The sequence below is a fragment of the Callionymus lyra genome, chromosome 14 (genome assembly GCF_982586985.1).
Source record: "Callionymus lyra chromosome 14, fCalLyr1.hap1.1, whole genome shotgun sequence".
Lineage (NCBI taxonomy): Eukaryota > Metazoa > Chordata > Actinopteri > Syngnathiformes > Callionymidae > Callionymus > Callionymus lyra.
This window is the reverse complement of record NC_141831.1, coordinates 16618879-16631682: the sequence shown is the minus strand read 5'-3', so window position 1 is coordinate 16631682 and position 12804 is coordinate 16618879. Positions and strand designations below refer to the sequence as shown.

Below are 12804 nucleotides of genomic sequence, written 5' to 3'. Positions count from 1 at the left end.
GCTTTTAATGATTAATAAATATAAATTAACAATTAAAAAAACAAACAGTTATAATGAGCTTAACATCTTAAACTATGTACATATTCAACATGTTTTTTTGTTTTTTTAATCCAAAGATTTTCACCAAAATCCTTAACTTATCTTAATACTTTTGAAAGTATTGCAACTAAAATCATGTTTTTATAACTTAATAGAATTTGAAACATTTGATTTAATTTGCTTGAGTCGTGTTAGATAATAAAACAGTTGCTTGAACTGAAAGAATCGCTAATTTAAATTTGATCTTGCATTTAGCTCACAACTATGAAATACTTTTAGTTTTTAATTCATATTTATTTAAACATAACATCAACTTTTCAAACTATGTGTTGCTGATAAGAAGTCTGTTGAACTGTTTTTGTTTAGGTATGAAAGAATGTGCTCATTGTGAACTAAAAATTAAACTTTTTTTTTAAATTCAAGGTCTATAATGTATACATAGGTGTGTAAAATGATGCGATTAATTGCGATTAATTAATTACAGTTGTATATAGTGCTTCTTTTATTTAAATTATTTCATTAATCATGTTTTTTTATTTCTATCTTGTTGTTACTGTTTTCAATTTGCCTTTTTGTTGGTCTTCTTGTGCTTGAGTCCTTGGGATAAATTTGCGATTAATTAATTTACAGTCAGCATACAGTGCTTCTTTTCTATTATTTCATTAATATATATATTTTTTATCTCAACCTATTGTTCCTGTTTGCAATTTATTCCTTTTAAAAAAAAATTGTGTGTTGGTCCTCTTGTGCTTCAGTTGTTGGGATACATTTGCGATTAATCGCGATTAATTAATTTACAGTCAGCATATAGTGCTTCTTTTTTTCTAATTTCATTTATCTTTTTTTTTTAAATCTCAACCTATTGTTCCTTTTTTTAATTATTTCCCATATAAAAAAAGGGTTTTTGTGTTGGTCCGCTTGTGCTTGAGTTGTTGGGATACATTTGCGATTAATTCGATTAATTAATCTCAAAACTAGTTCGTATTAAGACACTGTCTATTCTTGCTGATATCAAATTTTGATTGGTTTCTCTAACTTCAATTTACCTTCACGCACTTGAACACACACTTGAACACACACTTGAACACACACTTGGACACACACTTGAACACACACTTGGACACACACTTGAACACACACAGTGTTTCCCTCACTCTCGACCTCCTCCAGTGTTGACTGATCCAAACAACTGAGGGAGTCTTACTCCGGTATTTCCGTCTGGACCAAGGTCACTCAGACTTTTCCACACAACAACTAAAAATATCGCTCTTATAGAACCCGCTCATACAAACATGAACAAACACAAGACGAGCCCAGCAGACGTTGTGTTACAGTATCGACACTTTGTGTCCAGCGCTCCGGGTTCCGACTGTTTGCTCGAATGACCGACTTCTTTAGAGGAGCTTAAGTGAGTGCTAACAGTCGGGCATGTTGTCAGCAGGCAGAGCAGCCTCCAGATTTACACGCCCATCGCCAGCCAGAGCTGCCCGGGATTAGAACCTCTCACCTTCAGCAGCCTTTTGAGCACAGCGTGACCGTCACCCTAGTGGAACTCGTGCCTCCTCTTAAGACTGACGCAAACCCGTCCTCGTATCAGAGTGATTGAGTGTGAGGTGGTCAGTCTATGTCTTTTTGAAGAAAGAGCTGAGCCAGAAGGCAAATCTTATGGTGGACACTTACGGCTGTCTTTGATCGTAAACTTGTGGTAACGACCAGAACGACAAGGAAACAAGGTTTTTACTTGTGGTATATGGAAAGCAGGGGTGTTTTGGCTTGAAAATCCTATTTTTGTGTTATTTTTTTAAAGGTTAATAGTTCAATAATCTGTGTAAAATATATATTTTTTTATTTTAAATGAACCTTCAACTATTAACGCCATTATTTTGTTGCAAATAAACTTCGGGCTGCTTGATGGCAGCAGTCATTACGTCCTTCGCGGTTAAGGGAACATTAAAAGAACTCAGCGTTGACTGAGGACGAGAGGATACGGTCGACTCCTGGGGGTTTTTAAAGCTGACGTTTGGACACATTTTGGTTTTGCCGAACAAATGAAAGCAGTAGCAACTTTGTTAAGAGTCATGTGGATGTAGTGAAGTACTCGAAAATACTACAAATATATCCTTGTCGCTACAGTATCGCAATATATCGTGTCGGTGACCCTGTATCGTGATGCGTATCGCCAGATTCTTGCCAATACACAGCCCTACTGGACAGGTGTTCTTGGCATGTCCCACTCAGAGGAGTAATTTGATATCAGCAAGAATAGACAGTGTCTTAATATGAACTAGCTTTGAGATTAATTAATCGAATTAATCGCAGATTAATCCCAACAACTGAAGCACAAGAGGACCAACACAAAAACTTTGTTTTTTAAACGGGAAAAAAAATGCAAACAGGAACAATAGGTTGAGATAAAAAAAAAAAGGTTAATAAAATAATAAAAAAAAGTAGCACTATATGCTGACTGTAAATTAATTAATCGCAATTAATCGAAAATGTATCCTAACAACTGAAGCACAAGAGGACCAACACAAAAACCACAAGAGTTGCGCAGATGTCTTGCCACCATGACTCGCGAAACGGCATTTAGAAGAGAAGAACATTGTTTCAGGAAGCACATTTATAAAGATAAGATGCACTTGACACACTCAGCATGAGTTCACTGAGAGGGAGTGAGATGAAGAGGGAGTTGTAGAGTGACATATTGGTTTTAGTTCCTTGATTCAAGTCCTACCAAAGCCGCTACAGACACCTGGACATTGACGTGTCAAGTGAAAATCATTAAAATCCAATAAATGTTGAGATAAAAGTTAAAGGTTAAACCAGCCCCGCCCAGCATGACGCCAGTGCTGTAAACATTCTTCGAAATAGTTCATCAGCGCCTCGGGAACAGCAATAAAAAGTAAACATGAAAAATAATCCGGACTATAAAAGTCTGGTCCGGGTCAGGGCAGCGTCGTGCTCGCGGCCACGGAGGAGGTGGTGATGGGATGAATTAGAGACGACACCCCGGGGGGACCGAGACCCCCACTGCGAGCGGCATGTTCGCTATTTGTGGAAGGGGGACAGCGGTCGAGAAGGGGGGCGTCGCTGAAATCCACCCGCATGCCGTCACGTTCGCTGCAGAAGCTGTAAACTTGTGGACACGCAGTTGTCACGACGTCAATCATGGCATCAAAAAAAACAACGTTATCTCGGGTTTTCGGGGGACATTTGTGGGTCTGGAGATGCTTCGCTGAGGATTCTGTCCGACCCGAGTTGAAGGTCTGATTAGTAAGCGGCTCGAGGGCCATTTGTGGCCCTTTTTTCTGCATCTAAGTGGCCCTGGTGAAGTCCAAGAGAAACATTATTGATTAAGTAGAAATGTTTTCCTCCTATTTTATGTTTTTACAAAGCTAAACAAATATGTCTTTAATGACTTGCTGTTTTGTTGTTTATTTCTATTTGTTATTATTTTTATCTATATTTTACTAAATATTCATTAACTTATAGTTAATTGTTTAACTTTGATTATTTGGCATTTTTAATCAGGGGTCTCACCTTTCTCAATACCTTTACCTTTACCTTACCTTACCTTACCTTTCTGGTCTGTTTTATACAGCTTTGATTATATAGTAGTAGTAGAAGTAGTAGTAGTATGATACTGTAGGTAGTAGTAATAGAAGTAGTAGACTTAGTTTTAATAGAAGGAGTAGATGTAGTAGTAGTTATTGTAATAGAATTAGTAGTTAGGTAAGGTAAGGTAGAACTTTAATTATTTATTTATATTTTTATATAAATACATTTTAATTTATTGAATTAGTAGTTGTAGTAATACAAGTAGTATTAAATTACAAATAGTAGTAGTAGTAGTAGTAGTAGTAATAGATGCCGTAGTTGTGGGAGAATAAGTAGTAGTAGAAGCAGTAATAGATGATGTAGTTGTGAATTAATTAGTAGTAGTAGTAGTAGTAGTAATAGATAACGTAGTTGTGGAAGGAGAAGTAGTAGTAGTAGTAGTAGTAGGAGTAGTAGCAGTAATAGATGCCGTAGTTGTGGGAGAATAAGTAGTAGTAGAAGCAGTAATAGATGATGTAGTTGTGAATTAATTAGTAGTAGTAGTAGTAGTAGTAATAGATAACGTAGTTGTGGAAGGAGAAGTAGTAGTAGTAGTAGTAGGAGTAGTAGTAGTAATAGATGATGTAGTTGTGGAAGAAGAATAAGTAGTAGTTGTAGAATGAGTAGTAATAGAAGAAGTACTTGAGAAATAACTATTAGTAGAAGTGGCGGTAGAAGTAAAGGTAATAGTAGAAGTAGTAGTCTTACAAGTAGTAATAGTAGAATTAGAAGAAGTAGTTCAAGTAGAAGTAGTGGCAGTAGTAGAAGTAGACGTTTTAGAAAAAGTAATAGTAGAATTAGAACTAGTAGTAGTAGTAGTAGTACTGACAAATGAGTTCTACAAACAGGTAATTTGACAGCCATTCTGTATGAAGTACGATTAACGAAAACAATTTAAAAAAATAAGTTATTAAACATAAAAATGTTGATTATGATTTAATTATGATTATGTCATTGATCTTCAGAATCTGTCCGAATTCTAATATAAAATAACAAAAATTGATTCAATTTGGAAAATAAATTAAAGTACTTAATACAAGCAGATAATAGTAAATGATATATAAATTCTGTCATGATTATTTTGTGACTAGATTAAGTTTAAGAACTGGAGCCATAAAAGTCCATTCATACTTCTTCACACCCCAATACTGACTATGATATCAGCTCCTGGTCAGAAGTATTCAAAGGAAAACTATTTGATATTAAGTGAGTTTTTCTTCCTCAGAGTTGTAGATAAACAGATATAATCGTCCTCTCGGGTCCCGTTACAGTTTATATGATTTGTCTCCACTCGTCGTCCAAGAATGTTCTGAACGCCACCCAGGACTCTGTTGTTTCATTCCGGTTCTGATGTCAGATCCAGTGACAAGCTAATGACCCGGGGCTGTTTTGGTTCCTGAAGGCCCGGGGGTGGGGGGGTCGTGACTAGTCCTCCCCGAAGACCAGGGAAGCCCCGGAGACAGTGACGGTTAGACGTTCCAAAGCTATGTTTAGTTGTGGAAGGAAAAAAGTCGACTAGCAGAAGATCCAGAGTCAAGAGCACGACTCGACCACAAGTCAAAGTTCAATCCTGAACAAGTCGGCATCAAGAGATAAGCCAGATTCCGGGTCACAGGCCAGAGCCAACGATACCAGATAAACAGTCCAACCAGGCGAGGCAGCAACTAAAAGGTCACAGAGTCAAGATTCATGCGTCAAGAATAATTAAGTTGGTTTTCACAAAAATAAATGACTTTAAAGCACATTAACAAATTTTTCTTTTTGCCATTTCTATGGTAATGTCTTTTATTTTAATTTATTATATTTTACTAATCTCTCTTATTTCATTCATATTTCTTCATTATTTTATGCAGCCACAGAAGAATCTTGCATTGTGTTTTAACACTAGCAATGAAAATAATTATGATTAAAAGGGGAAATTATGGATGCCGTTAGCAACTGCTAAGCTAACTTGTGTTTGAATGGTTTTTACTAAAGAACTCTCAAGGATCTGAATCTGCTTTTGCTACACGACGGAACTGTTTTTGTGGCACGAGTGACATCATCGGTAATTGTTTTGTTTTTTTCCCTCATCAGTGACGACACAGACTCGACTCCTGGACACTCGCCTCCGTCACAGAAGTCGACAACATGGGTCGTGAGGACAACGACTTCTGGATCGGTGGGTCGAAAAAAAACTCACCTTAGAAAAATAAGAAAAATTGTAATGTATGTTTTATATAGAAATATATTCCATAAATGTATTCTAATGAGGTTATTTAATTGCTCGCTATGTTCTACTAATTCTACTACTCCTTCTACTACTTCTATGTGTACTGCTACTACTACTACTACTAATATTTCTTATTCCACAACTACTCCTTGTATTAATACTACTTCTTCTACAGTATTACTACAACTACTACTGCATCTATTACATGTTTTATTACTACTTATCCTACTACTACCTTTTCTACTACTACTCTGCTTAACTGTATAATCAAAGCTGTATAATATCTGTATAATCCTGTATAAACAGGCCATAAATGTGAGACCCCTGATTTCAAGCACTTGCACTATACAAATATACATTATTATTATTGGTAGAAGTAGTTGTAGTAGTAGTGGGGGAAGAAGTTTCAGTTTATGTAAAAGGACAATGTGCACGTAGTAATAGTAGTAGAATTCGTAGCAGTAGAAGTAGAAGTAGTAGTTGCAGTAATCTAATTAAATCTAGTAGTAGAATTGAAAGTAGATGTAGTAGTAGTTGTGGTAGAAGTAGTAGTAGTAGAATTGGAAGTAATAGTAGTAGAATTGAAATAAGTAGTAGTAGTAGTAGTAGTAGTTGTGGAATAATAAGTAGTAGTAGTAATTGTGGAAAAATAAGTAGAATAAGTAGTAGTAGTAGTAGTTGTGGTGGAAGACGTAGTTGTAGTAGTAATCTTAGTAGAAGTAGTAGTGGTAGAAGAAGTACAAGTAGCAGTTGCAGTAATCTAATAATTATTAATGAGCGTTTTTCTAGTAGTAGTAGTAGTAGTAGTAATAGTGGTAGTAGTAGTATTGACAAATTAGTTGTACAAACATGTTCTTTGATACTCTCAGCGTGTGGACTTTGAATATCATTCTTATAAAGCGTCTGTTTGTCAGGTCCGGAGCGCGACTCCGGGCTCCACGATGACCGAGGATCCGACGACCGCAGCAACATCAGCTCCAAAGTTAGCCAACACTCGGTGAGATCCTCCTCTTCCGTCACATTTGTCGTCTATAAAAAGAATCTTTCCGTCCTTACAAAGCTGCCCTTGAGCAAGACAGACCTTGGTGCTGACATATAGGTGGAGATTAGTCAGTATGAATGCAACAGGAACCGTGAGCTTAATGTCGCACACATTTAAAAAGAAAGTTCACACAAATTTTATTTCCTATGTCACACTAATTTTGACTTTTAATCTCCCACAAGCTTCACTTTTTATGTCTCATGACTTTTTAATTTAAAACTATTTTTTCTTGTTGCGTCACACATTTTTTATTACTTTTAGGAAACATTAATTTCACTTTTTATATTACTGAAATATAAGTTTTTATTTCACACCACTTTGACTTCTCTACAAATGTTTATGTTATGCTAATTTGTTGTAATGTTACACAAATTGGACTTTTTGTGTCATGTTTTCTGTTATTTACTGTATGTTTTACAGATAAATAGCTTATTTTATGTCACACAAAAATGCAAAAATTACTATTTATGTCACCCCACTTTGGTATTTCACTCAAATTTTACCCGTTATGTCAACTTTGTCCTAGAAGGTATACTTTTTGTGTCACAAAACTTCAAAATTTCCTTTTTGTAATATGAATTTTGACTTTCCATGTCACACAAATTCGACTTTTTGTCTCACACATTTCTTGATATTTTTATGTTACACAAATTGGTCTTTTGGTCTCACACATTTCTTGGACTATTCATGTTACACAAATTGGACTATTAATGTCACACAAATTTGACTTTTTGTCTCACACATTTCTTGGACTTTTCATGTCACACAAATTGGACTTTTTGTCTCACAGATTTCTTGGACTTTTCATGTCACACAAATTGGACTTTTTGTCTCACACATTTCTTGGACTTTTCATGTCACACAAATTGGACTTTTTGTCTCACACATTTCTTGGACTTTTCATGTCACACAAATTGGACTTTTTGTCTCACACATTTCTTGGACTTTTCATGTCACACAAATTGCACTTTTTGTCTCAAACATTTCTTGGACTTTTAATGTCATACAAATTGGACTTTTTGTCTCACACATATCTTGGACTTTCATGTCACACAAATTGGACTTTTTGTCTCAAACATTTCTTGGACTTTTAATGTCACACAAATTTGACTTTTTGTCTCACACATTTCTTGGACTTTTCATGTCACGCAAATTGGACCATTTGTCTCACACATTTCTTGGACTTTTCATGTCACACAAATTGGACTTTTTGTCTCACACATTTCTTGGACTTTTAATGTCACACAAATTGGACTTTTTGTCTCAAACATTTCTTGGACTTTTAATGTCACACAAATTGGACTTTTTGTCTCACACATTTCTTGGACTTTTCATGTCACACAAATTGGACCTTTTGTCTCACACATTTCTTGGACTTTTCATGTCACACAAATTGGACCTTTTGTCTCACACATTTCTTGGACTTTTCATGTCACACAAATTTGACTTTTTGTCTCACACATTTCTTGGACTTTTCATGTCACACAAATTGGACCTTTTGTCTCAAACATTTCTTGGACTTTTCATGTCAAACACATTGGTCCTTTAATGTCACACAAATTTGACTTTTTGTCTCACACATTTCTTGGACTTTTCATGTCACACAAATTGGACTTTTTGTCTAAAACATTTCTTGGACTTTTCATGTTACACAAATTGGACTTTTAAAGTCACACAAACTGGACTTTGTGTCTGGCACATTTCTTGGACTTTTCATGTCAAACAGATTGGACTATTAATGCCACACAAATTGGACTTTTTGTCTCACACATTTCTTGATATTTTCATGCCACACAAATTGGACTTTTAATGTGACACAAATTGGAATTTTTGTGTCACACAAATTTTATTTTATAACTAATTACTTTGACGTTTCATTTAACATTGAATTATTACTTTAGAACAAAACACCACTTTGGATTTTTATGTCACACATTTTGGGCTGCTTGTGTCACAACACAACTTTTTAAAACATTTTACGCCAGACAACCATGAAGTGTTCGTAGTCTTGCTCGGCAGAAGCAACCGCTCATGAGAGACATTGGACTCTGGATGTGTCGTCAGTCGTCCAGGACGAGTGTCAGAAACCTCAGACGTCCGTCCTCGTCCTCACTGACCCGTCTTCTCCACTGTCCTCTCAACGCCTGCAGTCGCCCGACGAGGCTGTCAGTGACGCCGATGATGGAGCAGCGAACAGCGATGCGAGGAAGAGCGGCGAGGATGACGAGGAAGGACACCTGGTCTATCACGCCGGGCTGCTGCTGAAAGACAGATGTAGGTCGATCCATGAAACACTTGTGTTCTGTGACTGAGAGTCCACGACCTGTGACCCCCCCAGACGAGGTGCAGTGCCTGCTGGGAGTCGGAGCTTTCGGGAAAGTCCTGGACTGCCTGGACCGACACAGGTGAGAGACGTGAGTTTCACTTCGCTGAGGGAGGCCTACAGCGTCCGTGTCTGCAGGGACGAGCGCGTGGCGGTGAAGGTCGTACGAAACATCGAGTGTTTCACCGAAGTGGCCAAGTCGGAGATCGAGGTCCTGCAGGAGATCAACGAGCTGGACGACGACCACAGATTGTGAGTGAGGCGGAGGAGGAGGCGGTGATGATGATGATGATGAGTGACCACTCGTGGCTCTCTTGGCAGCGCCTGTGTCAGGATGCTGGACTGGTTCGAGCACGACGGGCACGTCTGCATGGTCTTCGAGCGGCTCGGCCTCAGCACCTTCGAGTTCCTGCGGCAGAACCACTTCCTGCCCTTCAGTGTGGAGCAGATCCGACACATGGCGTTCCAGATCTTCAGAGCCGTCTGCTGTGAGTGACGCTGTCCATGGTCCTGATGAGACCTTCTGATGTGTTCAGACTCTCTCATGGTTCTGATGAGACCTTCTGATGTGTTCAGACTCTCTCATGGTTTGGATGAGACCTTCTGATGTGTTCAGACTCTCTCATGGTTCTGATGAGACCTTCTGATGTGTTCAGACTCTCTCATGGTTCTGACGAGACCTTCTGATGTGTTCAGACTCTCTCATGGTTCTGATGAGACCTTCTGATGTGTTCAGACTCTCTCATGGTCCTGATGAGACCTTCTGATGTGTTCAGACTCTCTCATGGTCCTGATGAGACCTTCTGATGTGTTCAGACTCTCTCGTGGTCCTGATGAGACCTTCTGATGTGTCCAGACTCTCTCATGGTCCTGATGAGACCTTCTGATGTGTTCAGACTCTCTCATGGTTGTGACGAGACCTTCTGATGTGTTCAGACTCTCTCATGGTTCTGATGAGACCTTCTGATGTGTTCAGACTCTCTCATGGTCCTGATGAGACCTTCTGGTGTGTTCAGACTCTCTCATGGTCCTGATGAGACCTTCTGATGTGTTCAGACTCTCTCATGGTCCTGATGAGACCTTCTGGTGTGTTCAGACTCTCTCATGGTCCTGATGAGACCTTCTGATGTGTTCAGACTCTCTCATGGTCCTGATGAGACCTTCTGATGTGTTCAGACTCTCTCGTGGTCCTGATGAGACCTTCTGATTTGTTTAGTCCTGCACAGGAACAAGTTGACTCACACAGACCTGAAGCCCGAGAACATCCTGCTGGTCTGCTCTGACTACGAGCAGGATTACGGCAAATACATGGTACAGAAACAACCTCTGAGGTGAAGAGAAGACCTCTGTGTGAGTCTCATTGTGTGTCTGTTTGTGTGTGTGTGTCAGACGTGTGAGCAGAAGAAGCTTAAGAGTCTGGATGTGAAGGTGGTGGACTTTGGAACTGCAACGTTTGACCATCAACACCACGAGTCCCTCGTGTCCACACGACACTACCGAGCTCCTGAAATCATTCTAGGTACAACCACGCACACATTTATAGACACACACCTTCATAAACTCACAAAAACACACACCTGTATAAACACACACATTCATAAACTCACAAAAACACACACCTGTATAAACACACAAACACACACACACATTATTAAAAACACACAAACAAGCACCTGCATAAAAACACACAAACAATCTTTCATAAACACACACACACATTCATAAAAGCACACAAAGACACAACTTCATAAAGACACAAACACAGTTACACATCCAAAAACACACCTAAACACACATTCAGTAACACACACACAGACACACCTTCATAAACACAGAAACACAGCGACATACTGAAAACACGAGCATACTCAAACAAAAACACAAATACGAACACACACATGCAGACACACCTTATTAAAAACACAAACACACACCTTCTTAAATAAAGGAACACACCTTTATACTGAAATCACAAGCATACTCTGACAAACACAGATACACCAACACCCCCACACAGACAAAAAATAAACACAAATGCACTCACAAATACACCCACATACAGAAAACACACTTACTTGCACACACCCACAAGTACACACAAAGGCAAACACTTCCACACATACAACCTAAAGGTTCTCACACACCAAATAAAACAACACACAAACACACTACACACATATGCAGCCGCAACTCGTGAAAAACACAAATACAAACACACACATGTAGACACATCATAAAAAAGACAAATACAAACACACACTTGCAGACACACTTTATGAAAAACACGAATACAAACACACACACATGCAGACAAAACTTGTAAAAATCACAAATACACACACATACACAGACCTGCACTCTTACTCATCAGTTGATCTGGTCTTGACTCAGATCTGGGCTGGAACCAGTCGTGTGATGTCTGGAGTCTGGCTTGTGTTCTCATGGAGTACTACCTCGGACGCACATTTTTTCCGGTACACACACACGCCCACACACGCCTACACACGCACTTTTGTGAGAAAATGACTTTGTCACTAAAAGACTATCCTGTGTTATGATTTTCTCTCAGACTCACGACAGTAAAGAACATCTGGCCATGATGGAGAGAGTTCTGGGTCCAATTCCGCCTCACCTGCTCAAGCAGACCAGGTCACACACACTTCCTGTCTTTGCCATAGTGTGTGAGATTGTGAGACTTGAGCTGTTGTGTTGTTGTGTGCGCAGGAAGCAACAGTACGTGAGCGGAGACGGACGTCTGGACTGGGACGAGAGCAACTCGACGGACGACTACGTCAGGAAACACTGCAAACCACTGAAGGTAAGGCTCCGGTCGGGCCGATGGGAACAGGAAGTGATGTCGCGTGCGCGTCTCTCAGCAGCACCAGCAGAGGGCGAGCGAGGACGAGCGGCAGCTGCTGGACCTGATCTCCTTAATGCTGGAGTACGACGTCAGCAGGCGCATCACCCTGGAGGAGGCGCTGTGGCACCCTTTCTTCACCCCCATGAGAACAGAGAAGAAGCAGCAACGCAGCTAACACACACACACACACACACACATGTACACACTCCTTATCTACCTCACCTCACACTTCTTTTTTATAGATTTCTCGTTGTTATCATGTTGTTACACATCTAATTTTCACGACTTTTGTTATATTTTGTCATTTTATTTTCTCGACTTTATACACGGCACAAAAACAGAACAGTGGTCGTAATGTTTTGGTTGACGGCTGAATGTAAATATCAATCCATGTACCTGTGGATGTAGTGAAAGATTTGTTAATGAGTTTTTTAATACCAATCCATGATTCTGGCTCTCTTGCTATCCAGAACTTTTCTTACTGATATGCACATTTTGGTTAATATCAGTCTACACTATCAGGACTGGACCGTCCATAGTTGTAAGGCGGTTCCTGTTGGTGGATTCTCCTTCAACTTGTCCCAGCGGTTGCGCATTCCTTTACGTGTTAAACTCTGACCATGATGTCGTCACACCTCACCTGGGACTATGGCCTATCTCCGTTTCTTCGGGCTAGAGGCGGGGGACACCCTGGACAGGACGCCAGTCTGTCAAAGTGCACACATAGACAT

The 12804-nt window shown here is 39.3% G+C and overlaps 1 protein-coding gene across 1 annotated transcript; it reads left to right on the top strand.

The window, feature by feature from the left end:
* The first annotated feature begins 5561 nt into the window (after positions 1-5561).
* LOC148066199 (dual specificity protein kinase CLK2-like) lies at positions 5562-12273 on the top strand. Its single transcript, XM_087808132.1, has 13 exons — positions 5562-5566; positions 5724-5797; positions 6763-6845; positions 9041-9164; positions 9229-9295; positions 9352-9465; positions 9535-9701; positions 10430-10524; positions 10603-10732; positions 11605-11687; positions 11783-11862; positions 11938-12031; positions 12090-12273. Exons 1-13 carry the CDS (start codon positions 5562-5564, stop codon positions 12246-12248), a joined length of 1275 nt encoding a protein of 424 aa, XP_087664258.1. The 3' UTR covers positions 12249-12273.
* The last annotated feature ends 531 nt before the right edge of the window (positions 12274-12804 follow it).